Source organism: Armigeres subalbatus, unplaced genomic scaffold (assembly GCF_024139115.2).
Source record: "Armigeres subalbatus isolate Guangzhou_Male unplaced genomic scaffold, GZ_Asu_2 Contig515, whole genome shotgun sequence".
Lineage (NCBI taxonomy): Eukaryota > Metazoa > Arthropoda > Insecta > Diptera > Culicidae > Armigeres > Armigeres subalbatus.
This window is the reverse complement of record NW_026943277.1, coordinates 1,265,313-1,279,773: the sequence shown is the minus strand read 5'-3', so window position 1 is coordinate 1,279,773 and position 14,461 is coordinate 1,265,313. Positions and strand designations below refer to the sequence as shown.

At 38.8% G+C, this 14,461-nt stretch overlaps 3 protein-coding genes and 1 long non-coding RNA gene across 6 annotated transcripts in view; 3 read left to right on the top strand and 1 right to left on the bottom strand.

Annotated features, from left to right (window-relative positions):
- The first annotated feature begins 953 nt into the window (after window positions 1-953).
- On the top strand, window positions 954-4,856 carry LOC134204292 (NADH dehydrogenase [ubiquinone] 1 beta subcomplex subunit 7-like). Of its 2 annotated transcripts, none has more exons than XM_062679111.1 (4): window positions 954-1,087; window positions 1,162-1,317; window positions 1,593-1,761; window positions 4,587-4,856. In XM_062679111.1, exons 2-4 carry the CDS (start codon window positions 1,206-1,208, stop codon window positions 4,681-4,683), a joined length of 378 nt encoding a protein of 125 aa, XP_062535095.1. In that variant the 5' UTR covers window positions 954-1,087; window positions 1,162-1,205; the 3' UTR covers window positions 4,684-4,856. The 2 variants fall into 2 exon arrangements, with proteins under 2 accessions (XP_062535095.1, XP_062535096.1); XM_062679112.1 differs by having other exon boundaries at window positions 1,002-1,087; window positions 1,165-1,317.
- Window positions 4,857-4,916: 60 nt separating this feature from the next.
- On the bottom strand, window positions 4,917-5,604 carry LOC134204291 (protein PBDC1-like). Of its 2 annotated transcripts, none has more exons than XM_062679110.1 (2): window positions 5,515-5,604; window positions 4,917-5,417 (listed from the first exon to the last, which is right to left on the bottom strand). In XM_062679110.1, the coding sequence occupies exon 2, from the start codon at window positions 5,397-5,399 to the stop codon at window positions 4,944-4,946; it is 456 nt and encodes a 151-aa protein (XP_062535094.1). In that variant the 5' UTR covers window positions 5,400-5,417; window positions 5,515-5,604; the 3' UTR covers window positions 4,917-4,943. The 2 variants fall into 2 exon arrangements, with proteins under 2 accessions (XP_062535094.1, XP_062535093.1); XM_062679109.1 differs by having other exon boundaries at window positions 4,917-5,432; window positions 5,515-5,588.
- Window positions 5,605-7,489: 1,885 nt separating this feature from the next.
- On the top strand, window positions 7,490-10,983 carry LOC134204301 (uncharacterized). The gene is made up of 3 exons (XR_009977831.1): window positions 7,490-7,649; window positions 7,709-8,340; window positions 10,223-10,983. It is a non-coding gene; the product is annotated as an uncharacterized LOC134204301 (long non-coding RNA).
- A 1,607-nt stretch (window positions 10,984-12,590) lies between these two features.
- The window catches only part of LOC134204297 (uncharacterized), a 60,524-nt gene continuing 58,653 nt past the window's right edge, over window positions 12,591-14,461 (top strand). The window contains 1 exon segment of the mRNA XM_062679114.1: window positions 12,591-12,957. The gene's annotated coding sequence lies outside the window, so the exon portion shown is untranslated.

Sequence of the window (14,461 nt, the reverse complement as noted above, 5' to 3'; positions counted from 1 at the left end):
GTATGCGAGATCTTGGTCTTTCAGACCCAAAATCAGTCGACCAGATAGCGTAACCAATGGCACGTATGATGTTCCGGCGGAGCGATGATGGCCATCCTATGATCGGTCAGGACTTCCTCCATCGCTTTTCTTGGTGCAATTGTGTCAATAAGTCCCCCCATCTCAGAAAATTTGTCGTACACTAGATGCGTCTCACTACGAACTATCTCCGTCGAGAATAGCGCATTACCGTGGCAGTTTTCAGCTGGGTTCCGCTTTGGTCCTGCCCCAGTGCGATCCAATTTGAGAGAACCATATATGTTTGCCATTCTTTGTGCCCTTCCTCCGATCAGCTTGGATTCCGCCCGTTCATTGAACATATGAACATCATTGAGCATCTGACACTTGATGGACCCGGGTGCTGATTTTGGCCTGAGATATATTAGCATGATGACGGTGGAACTCGTCGTTTTGGATCAATTACTGCAGCTACATCGAAACGATCATTTCAGACCAATAACTTCGACTTCCTCCTATTTTATTTTTATTTCGCAACGTGCGATAACTGATGTTTGTCCGAAACCACCTGAAAAAAAAACCATGTTTAATGTACTCAATAAATATGTTTATCAGTTTTTAAAGAAAAATACCTACAAACTTACGCTTAAAAATATGTATGAATCGCCATGTTGCAGGTTTTTGCATTTTCAGAACTTGAAACGCGTATCATCACACTTGAGCAAATCTTAGTTATACAACTGTAAATATTTCAGCACAAACCAGCCTTAGTATACATTTGAATGTTTGATAGTATAAATTTTATACATAGCTATGTTTTAATGTTGAAAATCACTAAAATGATTAAAATTTAAACTATTTGCGTTTATTTTAAATTCTGAGTGTACACGTTGGATGTGGAGGCTCGGGAGGCTCTTTTCAAATGTTAAGTGGGAATTAGTTCAGTGTATGGATGCATCCATATTTTTGACCAAGAAAACATTTTCCTCAATTCTTTCATGTTATCATATTCGCCTTCTGTCAAACAAACGAATCTTTGGTCAAAGTAAAAAGAACGACATTTCTAGCTGGAAGAATCGGGAGTTTTGATGTAAGAAAAACCGTGATCCCGAAGTAAAAATCGTATTTTACGCAATTGAATTCACATTCTGTGTTTATTTGCAGCAGCAGATTGTGGTCCGATTCGCGGAAAAGAGTACCACCTGATAATGGGAAACTACATGTCGCTTTATGTGACCAATCCGGAAGGAACTCCCAAGCCCCTCACGAATTCCGCGTTCGATGCAAATTTGGGTTTTCCGAATGGCCGGAAAGAAAGAGGTATGTTTTTTGGCAATAACTGAGAACCAATTTAGGTTCGTATTGGGCTGAAAATCAACAGTGCTTAAGTTATAGATTGAATGAATATTTCAAATGTGAAAATTGTCGTTTGTGGGATAATAATTTCGTGAATGTTTACGTCGAAAATTACATAACATGTGAAGGTTAGAGACACCGAAATGTTCAATATTACAAGCGACAGGTCGATCTCTGAAGAGTAGATACAGAGAAGGGAGGTTTTTTTTTTATTTAATTCAGTTTTTATTTTATTTCAGTGATGATTGCCACCGAGCAGGAGATGGAAGCTGCCAAACTGCCACTGGAAGCCCGGGATTACTGTGCCCACAAGCTGCTTGAATATAGTGCCTGCCGAACGAAAGTGTGGCCATGGGCGTACAAATGTGCCCATGAGAAACACGAATATTTGACCTGCGAATATGAAGAGTAAGTAGAGTAAGATTTGTTTCGACACAAGACTGATTAGCCTTTTGAAGCCTAAAGTTCAATTTATAAATCTTAAAAAGCGCAGTGATTTCACTGTTTGTACGATTCAGTATACACACTGGAATTGGAATCATTTCCTGGAATGCTTATTTTACATTGTTAACTCGTATGGAACTGATGCTTCTTATCCGTTAGAGTCCTTTCCCAATTCAATTTTGCTGACGTACCATGGAAAAGGGTACACAACGACACAACGTTAAAAACCAATCATATCGATATTATTCTGCTAAAACTTTGCTATCTACTCTACTCGAGAATTTTTGATGCAAGTCGAAGTGTTTTTGACGTAAACTACGTCTAAGGGGAAGACTCGGATACAGAGTGTAAAATGAAAATTTTAAAATTGGGGCCGTCACGAAATCATGTAAGATTTGTAACATTAATAGGTCCTTTATCTTTCAATGGATTTTAAAGATTTATCTTCTTCTTCTTCTTCTTAATGGCATTACATACCCACACTGGGACAGAGCCGCCTCGCAGCTTAGTGTTCATTAAGCACTTTCACAGTTATTAATTGCGAGGTTTCTAAGCCAAGTTCCCATTTTGCCATTCGTATATCATGAGGCTAACACGATGATACTTTTATGCCCAGGGAAGTCGAGACAATTTCCAATCCGAAAATTGCCTAGACCGGCACCGGAAATCGAACCCAGCCACCCTCAGCATGGTCTTGCTTTGTAGCCGCGCGTCTTACCGCACGGGTAAGGAGGGCCCCATAAAGATTTATATATCAATCGATTCGCAAACTCTCCACCAATTTGCCAGTAGTATTGGAACTTACGAGTTATCAACGCTAAACTATTGAACATTTTAGTTCTTTCTTGCATCAGAGATGCAAGATGCACCGCGTTCCAATCCTTGGCAATTGCCTACTTTCATTTGTTGAACTGGGGTGGCCCAGCTGCTAGACAGTGTGGTTCCTGCTCCCTCGCAGAGTGGGAGATGCTGCTAAAGCTGGGTAGTAGTGTCGGTGTGAAAGTTCCTTCTCTTCTATATAGAGCGTAATAATTGGTTCAGTGTACTATATTTGGTTTTAAGTACATAGTTTACGTCGAGCGGTCGTGTCTTGTATACAACCCCAACTTTTTTTTAGCAATAGTTATCTAATTCTTTATTTATTTGTTATACATAGACCCTTTCATGTTGCATATTATTCGGCAACTCGGCCGTACGAAAGTCATGTTTCGAAATGGACAAATTGATATGATATTGAAGAATCTACGTGTCTTGGAGGGGCTCAAACCCTCAACATACTTTCTAGATAGGCGTGATAACCCCTACACAACAAGGCCACTTAAAGGTCATGTTTGCGGAAAAGCCATAGAGGCATAGAGTGTGAAGTGGGCGGTTGAGGGTTCGAGTCCCTCCAAGACACGTGCATTCTTTTTCGCAAATTTCATATCAATTTGTCCATTTTGAAACATGTGCCAAGATATTTACCAAAAAATAGATCCTTTGTTTATGACATTTTGGAAACAAAAGCAATGCATGAATTCCGACTTTTTAGAGAAAAATTTCTCTTCCAGCTCTGGACTATGACGATTCGGAAAATATCCTGAACATATTTAATAAATTGTTTATAGTATGTAGGTGAACTCATTTCGAAGTTTATAGAAGTCAAAGCGTAAGCTCGACAAAATGCCATTTTTGGTACATTGTCTTTTCCTGGATAAGAAAGCGTTACCGAGAAAAAAAGTATCCTGTAATCGAAAGAAAGAGAGAGGCGTCTTGCGATGTTCTTATTTCATAAAATAGGACTCGACACCTGACGTAAGCCTGACGCTTAGACTGAACACAGGATTGAATAAAGAAATATAGCAAACACACAGTCAACCTTATATTCCTAATAAAGAGTCGTCCGTTGTCCAGTACGTCGAAGTAAAAAAGGCATATCTAAATGTGTTAGTTGTTATTCCGAGGAATAGACTAATCGTAACAATCAAACCATGTATTTTTTTATGGAGGAGCGATCACATGTGGAATTAGGAAGGGTGTTTCGTATTCCAGGTCATGAGATTCTAAACTTAATGAGAGACCAAGTAAGGAAAGATGAAACAATGTTTGACTTACGTGGACTATTATAATAAGCCCCTTGAAAATTGGCTAAGTATCGAAGTTCGAAGTTACTCGCTATTTTTTTGGCGTAGACAACCAATGAAAAACCATATACAGAATCAAGTGGCGTACATTCTAAAGCTCACGTGAGATTCAAGATGAAGAACGCAAACCCATCGAAGATGCTCTTGGATTACGACTATGAGGAGCCAGAACCGCTGACAAACAACCTCTACTTGAGTCTAATCGGTGATTTAGGTACTGTACATCGCCGTCTACACTAACTAAGCGTGTCAGATCTATCCTGGCCTGGGAGTCAAGCTTTCCTAATCAACAAGATTGTACTAAGCTACCTCAACGCCAATTTGCAACTTGGGTCATCAGACGCTCGTCTTATACATTATCGAGATCTACATACGTTACGAAATCTGATTCGCTGAACAAGCGAACGAGCAGCTATGGTTCAACGATATCGATGTGGCAACAGATCTAGTCCAACACAAAGCGTAAAAGCAGCCGTTTAAATGTTCATGGGAAAATCAAACAACATGGTTTCAACTAGGACTACTTCATCATACTACATTAACTTTAAAATGCAAACCAAATCTGCGTGAGAAATGAAACATTTTTGCACCGATATTTAATCGAAACAATAGTACATAAATTATATTTCCCAATAAATAATCATTCCTTTCCTTACGATCTTTCAGTTACATCATCAGGATGAAGGAATACGAACGCGAGAAGCGATTGCTCCACAGAAAGCAGAGAATCGAAAAGAAGCAAGACAAAGAACTGCTCGCTTGAAGCGTTTCCTGCCCTTTTATTGAGAATTTATGTTGAATGTAGTAGCGGCAAAAAAAGGCCAACGTGCAACAATTTTTCAAATCTTCAACCGATTGGTTCTATCAAGCGTGAATATCCTAAAGCGAAAAAAACATCGTTCGAGCAGTAAACGTAGAATTACCTGATTAACAGAAGCGGCTAAGTACTGGGCTGTCATCATATCCGAAGTCCCTGCCATTTCAAACAATCCAATCTACAAATAAATAGCGTAAATCGAACATCTATTCCTCCTTTTTGCTGCGACTCTTGAACTTCTTCATAATGCAGTCGTTGTGTCCCTCTCGGTTTCGCGCTATTTCAATCGCCCAGAATTGGATCCTAACCACCAGGATGGCATTCTCCGGGTGAAACTCCTCACTAGCGCTGGCTCGCAACAACGTCCCGTAACTGTAGTCCTCCAGTCGGTTGAACTTCTCCATGTAGGCTCGCCACTTGGCCTTACCATCCAGACTCTTGAGCTCGTTCTCGTCCACGACGGCTACGTTCATGTCGGGGAATTGCTTCCGGAATTCTTCGTAAATTTCGTTGTCGTACGGCGTAAGATGTAGCAGACGCGGATCAACGCTGCACAGTAGATTGAAATGCACCTCTGCGTGCTCGACGGCTTTCATGGCCCACAGCTCCTCCACCATGCCATCGTTGACGAATTCATCTGCCGGTCGCGATAGGACGTCCATTGTGAAATTAATTATTCTCTACAAATGTCACGGCTTAAATCAATCAATGTTGTAAACGAGAATGTTTTTAGAGTGATCATAGATGAATGAAAATAAAAATTAAGTTTTAACAAACCTCGTTTTAGCTCACGTAGCACGAGTTGGTCGTGTTTTTGTTCACCATTATTTGTTTTTACTTTTCATTCGTAGCCTTCGTAACGGCCGGACGAACAACGCGTCCTTGCGCAAAAAATATGGAGCCATATTGGCAGGGATGCCAGTTAGGTTCTGCAGCGACGTTGGTCCGATTCGTGAATCAAAATCGAATTAAATTTAAAAGTGACAGTTCAAAAATTTTCAAATACACGGTTAGGGTCTGTCTCATTTGGAGAATTAAACTGAAATTAAACTTAAAAGTGACATTTCAATAATTATCAAATAACCCTGCTTGCAGAGCAAGATTACTTTTGACAGATATCGAATCATTTTGCATCGATGTCTTTTTGGAATTGCTGGGCAGCACCAGCCAGGATTTATGTTGAGGTGAACCGGTCAAGGGCCGAAAACCTCATTAATAAAGACAATAAAAAAAAAGGATTTATGTGGATTTAGATATTTTATTTCTGAGTGTATATATCAACATAAGTGCTGTCCATATTGAGCAGCTCGAAGTAGCTTGAAGTTGTTCCCGTCCTGCTTTTTCTTTTTGTCAACAAATGGGCATGAGCAGGACAGGGAGAAACTTCGAGCTACTTCAAGCTCTCATTAGACAGCACTATATAGTAACATTGTATTTACATCTATGATTACACAATTAGTTACAGTATTCCTTAATGTGAGTGAATAGTACACTAATAAAAATCCACACATTTTTATTGGTAAAAATCTAAAGAAATTTACAAATAAATTTTATGTGTGCGTTAATAACCACCCGCTATAGGAAAATCCACATGAAGGTTATTAGTTAATGAGGGTTATGTGTGTTTGCACATATACGCTATGCAAATTCACATAGCCGTTATGTGATTGGATTTTTATCAGTGTAGCAATAATGTTGTGCATAAATCCCAAAATCTTATTCCCACCTTTGGGTTTCCGCGCCGAGCACTCAGCGCAAGACTCGGCGACAAGGGGAAAGTTATAAAGTTGATAACCCCGATTTTTAACAATTAATGTCGATTGTTTGTGTGAGTGCACTGATGTCAAAAAATAAAGCTTTTAACTGAATTTTTCATTGTCAAATGCAAGTTTTGACAGTATTTTTCATGTATGAGTGAAAAACATGTATAAAAGGTCTATCGGGGAAGCAGTCGCTCATTGTCTTCAACGACGAAACGAAAAGTTTCAATGCAAAAAGCAATACTGCAAATGGTTTTCATTTATGCGGGTAGTCGATATCTGGGTGCTGCGGAAAGAGCCGCTTTTCTGCTCTCAAGCGAGTAGAGGGATATTTTGAAATCAATTCCATAAGCAAAATTATTTTGCAGTTACTTGGCTGTCAAACATTTCCCGCTCTTCGAATTTCTCTTTCCATGCTGCATGAAGGCGCACAAATGCGCGAGACTTTACATGACTTGACGATGGTTCACATACATTCCTGCTCTAATCAGCTGTTGAATCTCGTGAAATTTCGTAACGAGTGCTTTTTAATTGCATTCCTACACTGGTAGAAAAAACATTTTGATTTCCATAAGTTTTGCCTTATGAAACCCTATAAATTCATTTTATTTTTGTTTCATAAGGCACTATTGAAAGCCATAAGTCTGCCTTATGAAATTCATAGTTTTTTCTTGCGTAAAATAATCATAAGGCATTCTTATGAACAGGCCCTGTTCATTTCAGCGTTCATTCTGACAGTTGCAAAAAATGCGCGGTTATCGATATCGTTCGACCTCGAACTGACAACTTTTAAGAAAAGTGAAAAAGTAGGCTTCTGCTAATATTAAAAACGGTATACAGCCTAATCAATCGAATTAGATGCAATTCCTTTATCGGTAAGTATTTACTACTGGGGGACGGGATTCAGCAGAAAGCGGATGGACCGGGTTTGGAATTAGAAGTGTTTATAATTCTTGTGTATTTTGTTTTCCTTTCTTAGGCAATATCTACGATGGAGACGATGAGCACCTCAGGTACATTCGGGCAGCGTTCCGTTGCGGACATGAACGAAACGGAAATCGAACTCCTACTTACTCCTGTCGGGAATATGCAGGGAAGGAGGACAATGAAAGCTGATCCGGGTAAAAGCCCTGTGGAAAGTCCAACTTGCAGGTAATTTTGTTGTTTAGCTGAATCGCTTTGATGATGTAATTTGTTTTGTTTTTCTTCAGGATTTTTTCCCATCATCGGTGCTGAGCAGCCAGAGTTGTGAAATGATTGCTAGCTCAAGATTGGCGATAAACGGTTGGATGGGAGTTTCTTTCCCGGTCCATAATAATCCTGCAGTCCTTCTGGAAGCGGCATTGATTCGGCGTTGCAACTCCTGCCAGGAAAAGGCAGCAAAAGTCTTCGGCAAAGCGATAACAGCGTTGTTGTCCTTTATGGTGGTGTGATGCGGTCCTGTTTCTCTGATAAGAGCGACTGGACCATAGCCGATTTAATCGGTGGCGTTCAAGTTCCTCTCGGCGGCCAACATCACACGACGCAAAATTCCGGTGGTGCCTTCGGGTATTGTTGTGCCGAGTAACCGAGGGGGCCCTTCATTGGCCTAGCCAGTTAGGGCATTGAACGCCGGCAGTCGAAGCAGGGCCGTCGGGTAAGATAATCAATGTATAATCAATTATTTGCTTGTTTTTGTAGGTCTGATGGAAGCGATAGAGCGAGAGCGAGGGTGGTATGACATATGGTCGAAAAATCAGGTTGATATACCATAATACCATATGCCTTGCCAATCCTTGAGGCCTAGATGTCAAGACTTCCTTGTTCAGGTTGGATGGAGTGAGAGCTCAACGGAAGATAAAGAGTGAGTGTAATTATTATTTATTATTTGTTAGTGTTGATAATTATTTTGAGCTTTTAGTGGAATGTCTTTACTTGTCATAAGACGAGTTTATACAATTCCATTTAATTCCACCATTTGATTGTACCTTTGACAGATACGTATTTCAACTTCAGCAGTAAGGCCGTCTTCTGTGTCCCTAACTTGATTCGAAGTCGAGTCAAGTACGAGATACTGAAGACGGCCTTACTGTTTTCGGATTGAAAATTGTCTCGACTTCCTTTTGCATAAAAATATCATCGTGCTAGCCTCATGATTTTTTTTTAACTTTATTTATATGCCTCATGATATACGAATACAAAAGTGGTAACCTGGCTTAGAAACCTCGCAGTTAATAACTGTGGAAGTGCTTAATGAACACTAAGCTGCGAGGCGGCTCTGTCTCAGTATGGGGATGTAATGCTAATAAGAAGAAGAAGAAAGGTACAATCAAGTCGTGGAGTTAAATGGAATTGTTTGAAATCGTTTTATGACAAGTGTATTTGTAAGTGTTTGTAAAAAAAGAGATAGTCTTCGATGATTTGGTAGGGAGATCCCCTTCACTTGTACGGGAGAGGCCAATCATGCTGGCAAAAAGGCGAGGTTTAGAGATGATCGCTGACATAAAATTTTCATTTTGAACTAGAAAAATTATTTAAGCTCTTTTAGTGGAATGCCTTCAACTATCTAAGACTGTCTACGTTTCGTTATCTTTACAGATACGTATTTCGACCTCAAGTCGAGTCAAGTACGAGACACTGATGACGGCCTCACGAGTCAAGTACGAGACACTGATACACGATCAGTCTAAAGTCTAATTAATAAGGAATAATAATAATAATTAATTAGGAATAATAATAAGGAATAATAAGAATATAAAAAGCCAATAAGTTAATTTCGATAAAGTCTAATTAGTAAACTCCTTCTTACTTGATTTGATACCATCGAGTAATGTATTATATAGATTTAGAGAGGTATAGTTTTTAAATTAACGTGAAGATTCCAATCAGAGTAACAAAGATTTTCATCGAGTTAGAAAACATTGAGTAAGTTAGAGTTTACTATGCGTATGATATAGGTGAAGTAAGGGCGTATAGTCGGGAGCACACATTGAAATCAATACATTTTCAAAAGTGCATTCCAACAATTTCCAAACGCATTTTTCACCATTCATCGACATAATATGAAAGGTAACACTCCCTAGTATAAGTCAACTACATTTGAATGATGGTTTTCTGAACTTTTTAGCGCTTTTCGGAACAATTTCCTTAGGTGGCCTATATTGCCCCGATTACCCCTATGTTCAAATGTGATTTCTCTGTTAAATACTTGGCTGTGCATATGTACAGCACATGTTTCGAAATGGACAAATTGATATGAAATTTGCGAAAAAGAGCCATTAGTTCTAGTTCTAGTTCAAACGTTCTAGAGAGTAGGAGGTTGAGGGGAGGGCTCGAGTCCCTCCAAGACACGTGGATTCTTTTTCGCAAATTTCATATTATTTTGTCCTTTTCGAAACATGTGCTGTGCATATGCACAACCAAGTATTTAACAAAAAAATGATTTTCGTACGGCCGAGTTGCCGAATAATAAGCAAATAATTATGTTCAATTGCGGTAAAATTACAGAATTTGGTCGGAATATGTAGATCAATGGAATTAATTGGAATAGTACGTACTGTCGTAGCTAGTTCAACCAGCCGAATGCTGGTAGTTGTGTTTAATAACGGCATTTCATTTAGTTTCACTTTATCTGAATTTAGACAAAAAAAAGTATTAGTTATCCTTCTAGATTTTCCTCTAAACATGCTTCAAATAGATTTTATGATCTTTAATTTTTCAAATATGTTTATCTTTGTATATTTCAGTGTTCAACCAATCAAGATCAACAGAATGAGTTATATTTACATAACGCATCGTAAAGGGGTCTCCAGTAGCCTTGCGAGCAAAAGCGTAGGATTGTCAATCCGGAAATGGCAGGTTAGATTCTCGGTCCGGTCTAGGATGATTTCGGGTAGGAAATTTTCTTGACACCCTGGGCATAGTGTATACATTGTACATAGAGGGCATAATTTTCTGGACAGGACATGAACCGCTCGATCGACGTCGTTCAGGAGAAGAAGTGGATGATCATGGACAGCGATGGAGAAGACTTTTCCAGAGATGACTCAATACCCATCATGGAGGCGTTCTATTCAGGAAAGTTTTTCGCGCATATACAATGATTGATTGGAAGTTGGACGGCAGTCTACGATTGGACGAAGTATCTCATCTTCGAGGAACGCATCTGTTGCGACCGATCGCGTTCGGAGATGTAAGCGTGGAGTTGCATGGGGACTATACGTTAGTGACACGATGCAGATCTAGATCGACGGTTCGCTGAGAGGTTGGCATGAGTGATAAAGCACACTGTTTTCAACTTGAGTGTTTTGCATCGGATATCGTTGGAGCGGTCGAGGGAAATTCACGCAGTGTTGGACAGCTACAAAAGCACACGGAATTGTTTGAAATTTAATTCGCAATACATCTTTCGATCGCGGAAGATCAGTACGTGGCAATACCAGACAGGGTTTCTTTTCGGTTTACTATGTACCAGTTTAAGAATAAATTAAATAAATAAATATTTGCTTCAAAAAATACTGTATGATTATTTTTTTATATTCTAATTTTAATTGTTAATATTTTTTAAATGAAAATTTTAAAATGTTCATATGCTGAAGGCAAAGCTGATAGTATACGTATTTCATAACGAATCTTATGAAATTTCATAACGAAACTTATGAAATTTCATAAGATTAGTCAACGAAAATTTTAAGGTAACTTTAAGATAAACATATATGCCTCATTATAGGCATAATTCATTTCAGATTCATCCAGTTTCATAAGTCAACCTTATGGTTTTCAATCAATTTTCTTGTGGCGAAATTTCATAAGGCAAGTTAATGAACTTCGAAAGGTTTTTTTCGGCAGTGTACTGATATAATGTGAAAATATTTGACTCGAAATAGATTGTATTGATAGATAGATTGACTATAATGTGAAAATATTTGTTAATACAAAAATACAAAATATATGTAAATACAAAACTCAATCTAAGTTTATTTTTATTTTTTTCCCAAATAATAACAATACTTCTCAATATAGAATCTGAAACGAACATAACCACAATCTTCAATGTTTGGCTCCGGCACAATAGGGTAAAGTGCCCAATAGTGGACCCCCAACCAATAGTGAACCCTCCAGCCATTTTTGCATTATTACAGCACAATGTAAACATTTTGCTATGAAATTCCATCGGGAGAACCTACCTTCCAGTTCTATGATTTGATTACATGCATTGGAAATGCTATGGAAAGTAAAAATAGATGATTTTTTACAATTCTATAAAAAAATAAACACGAGTGTGTCCATTATAGGAATCTTTTGGGGGGTCCATAATAGGGAAGAAGAACGTCTCGAAACGGAACATAAAAATCAAATGAAGTGTCGACTATAGGGCACTGCACGGAAACATCTCTTTCTCTTTCGTTCTTCATAAATTTTGACGTTTACTGGCCTTGTTGTTTTCTAATTTCATTGCAGTGAGAAAGAGACAAAGCAGTCCGTGCAGTGCCCTATAGGGAAGTAAATTCCTATTATAGACCCCCAGGAGGCCTACTATAGGACGAATTCAGTCAGACTTTAAAATGTTAATTTCAACGAATAACGTCGTGTATTTGAGTGTTTCATATGTATCGTGAAGAGGAGATGCAGAGCTTGATATTTGATATCACGCAGAATTAATATTTTGAAAATTTCCACTCCTTATGCCAGGAAGAGCAAAATTTCCCTACTAGGGGGTCCACTATTGGGCATTTTACCCTAGAAAAGTTTGGCTTCAGTTTAACAATCAAATCGATTCTATTCGCACCACCCTCAGGTCGATACCAACTTTAAAGCCCCAAACGCAATACAACGGAACGGCGACGGAAACGGAAAATTTGACAGAAAATATATGGGCTAACTGTCAAATTTTCCGTTTCCGTCGCCGTTCCGTTGTATTGCGTTTGGGGCTTTGCGTATTGCGTCTTCTTATCCCTATCCCTATCCTATCCCTATATGTGACATTGCCAGCACAGCCCTGTTTTTGGTTTGACAGCTGTCAGAAAAAAAAAGTTTTGATTTTCTTTTGTACGTCTGTATTGGTGTCATGAAAAGAACGCAAGCAGCAAAAACAGCACAGCCAGCAACAACAAACGCCGCAGCTTCGGCGATGTGAAGTTTTCAACACAAGTTCAGTGTGTTCTTCGCGTTCGGCTGACTGTTTTGTGTGTTTCGCCGTGCGGCGCTGATGAACCGTCGTCATCAGAAGTGAGGAAAGAGAAGAAGTAGGTACACAGGCAGCAGCCAGCCAGTTCAGGGCTCGGGCAAAGAAGCAGAGAAAGACTAGAAGCGCCGTTCTTTTTAATGGCTGCCTGAAAATTTTGACTAAAATTGGTGTGAAAAAGTTCATGAATTGGTGAAGAAATATGTTTTGAACCGCTGAAAAGTTCTGGAAAAGTGTCATTGTGAATTGTGCGATCGAATCCAGCAATTTTTCAACCTGAAGGTGGACCGTTTTGAGGTAAAAGCATCGATTTTTGATTTCGCCTTATTTTTTCTTATGAGTTCTGCCCCGTTCACGGTCGGTTGCGGATATTGTGGTGTTCCGCGAAAAAATCAAAATGCTATGTGCATAGAGAGTGGCAATGCCCGGATCAGTGCGGGTGAGTAGGCGGAGAAAATTTGCTGATAGCGCCAGTTCCCGGGAATCGGATCCCTCAGATGAGGACGATGATGATATCAGAATGGCAAGATGGCCAACTTTAACGCTCACCGATCCAGTGCCAGCAAAATGGGGAGTTGGCTCAATTTTCTGCCGGGGGTTCCTCTCCACTGCGCCGGGGTCGCACTTCTGCCCGTTGGTCCGGATAGAGGGAACTCTCATGGCACATGAGGGCTGTGTAAAGATGGAAGTTTTTTTAGGGAGGAAAACGGATCAATATTCATTTCGTCGTACTTGGCTGTTTAATATTTAATTTGTGATTGCTCATCCGGAATCAGTCCTTTAGAAGGATTGTCCCATTAGAGCCAATAGAATACAATAATTAAACATCTTATGATGCAATGTTTGTTGTTGAATCATTTTTGATTACCCTCGTAATAAGAATGATTCAATCAATTTATTGTTCTACATGTAATAAATTTCCCTGGAAGTGGAGCTGAACAGAAATAATTGCATTGATGAAATTTGTAGGATAATGGGTAGTTCGTGTACAGCCCCATCCCAAGCAGTGGGACCGAGAGAAAGTCTCCTGAGCGGAGCAAATCATTCCTGCTTGGTTTGCATTATGTGCTGCACATTCAATGTTTCACCTTTATTTGTTTAATATTAATTCCATACTTTTGTGGATGTGCTGACATAGTAGTGGTGCAGCAGCAGCAGGAATTGCTAACTTTTCACTAGCATTTTTGTTCTTTTTGCGCTTTGCAGTTTCTATGCATTTTTTTTTGGTTTGGCGTTGGCCAGTTCGTTACCTTCTTGTTGGCAATTGTCTGTTGAAATGGGTAGATTCGTATTATTTTGCTTGGTTCTTTTTGTTTAGTAAATATACTCTATAATATTTATTTAATATTTCTAATTATAAATAATAAATAGAGAATTGGATGAAATCGGATATTGAATCATCTTCTATAATTATTTTGTTTTTAATTAACAATTATTGTTCTTTAATTGATCTAAATAGAATGATAACAATAATGTTTTTGTTAATGCTCAGAAATCGCAAAAAAATGAATAAAATATTATAAAAATCTTATTTTACAGATATGTTGAATATTTGGTACTAAATCGAAGTTCTGAAGAATGGATATATGTAATAATTGTAGTTTCAATTGTAATTTATTAACCTTAGTAAGATGTTGGGGTCAATATGACCCAAAACGAAACTTCTAAGTAGAATAACTTTTTACCTGATAATCCGATCGTTCTGAAATTTCTTGACTTTTAATATTTTGTGGAAATGCAGCATCTGACATGAAAAAAGTATTTTAAGGTGCAACAGGAACGACCCCACAAAAAAAGTTAC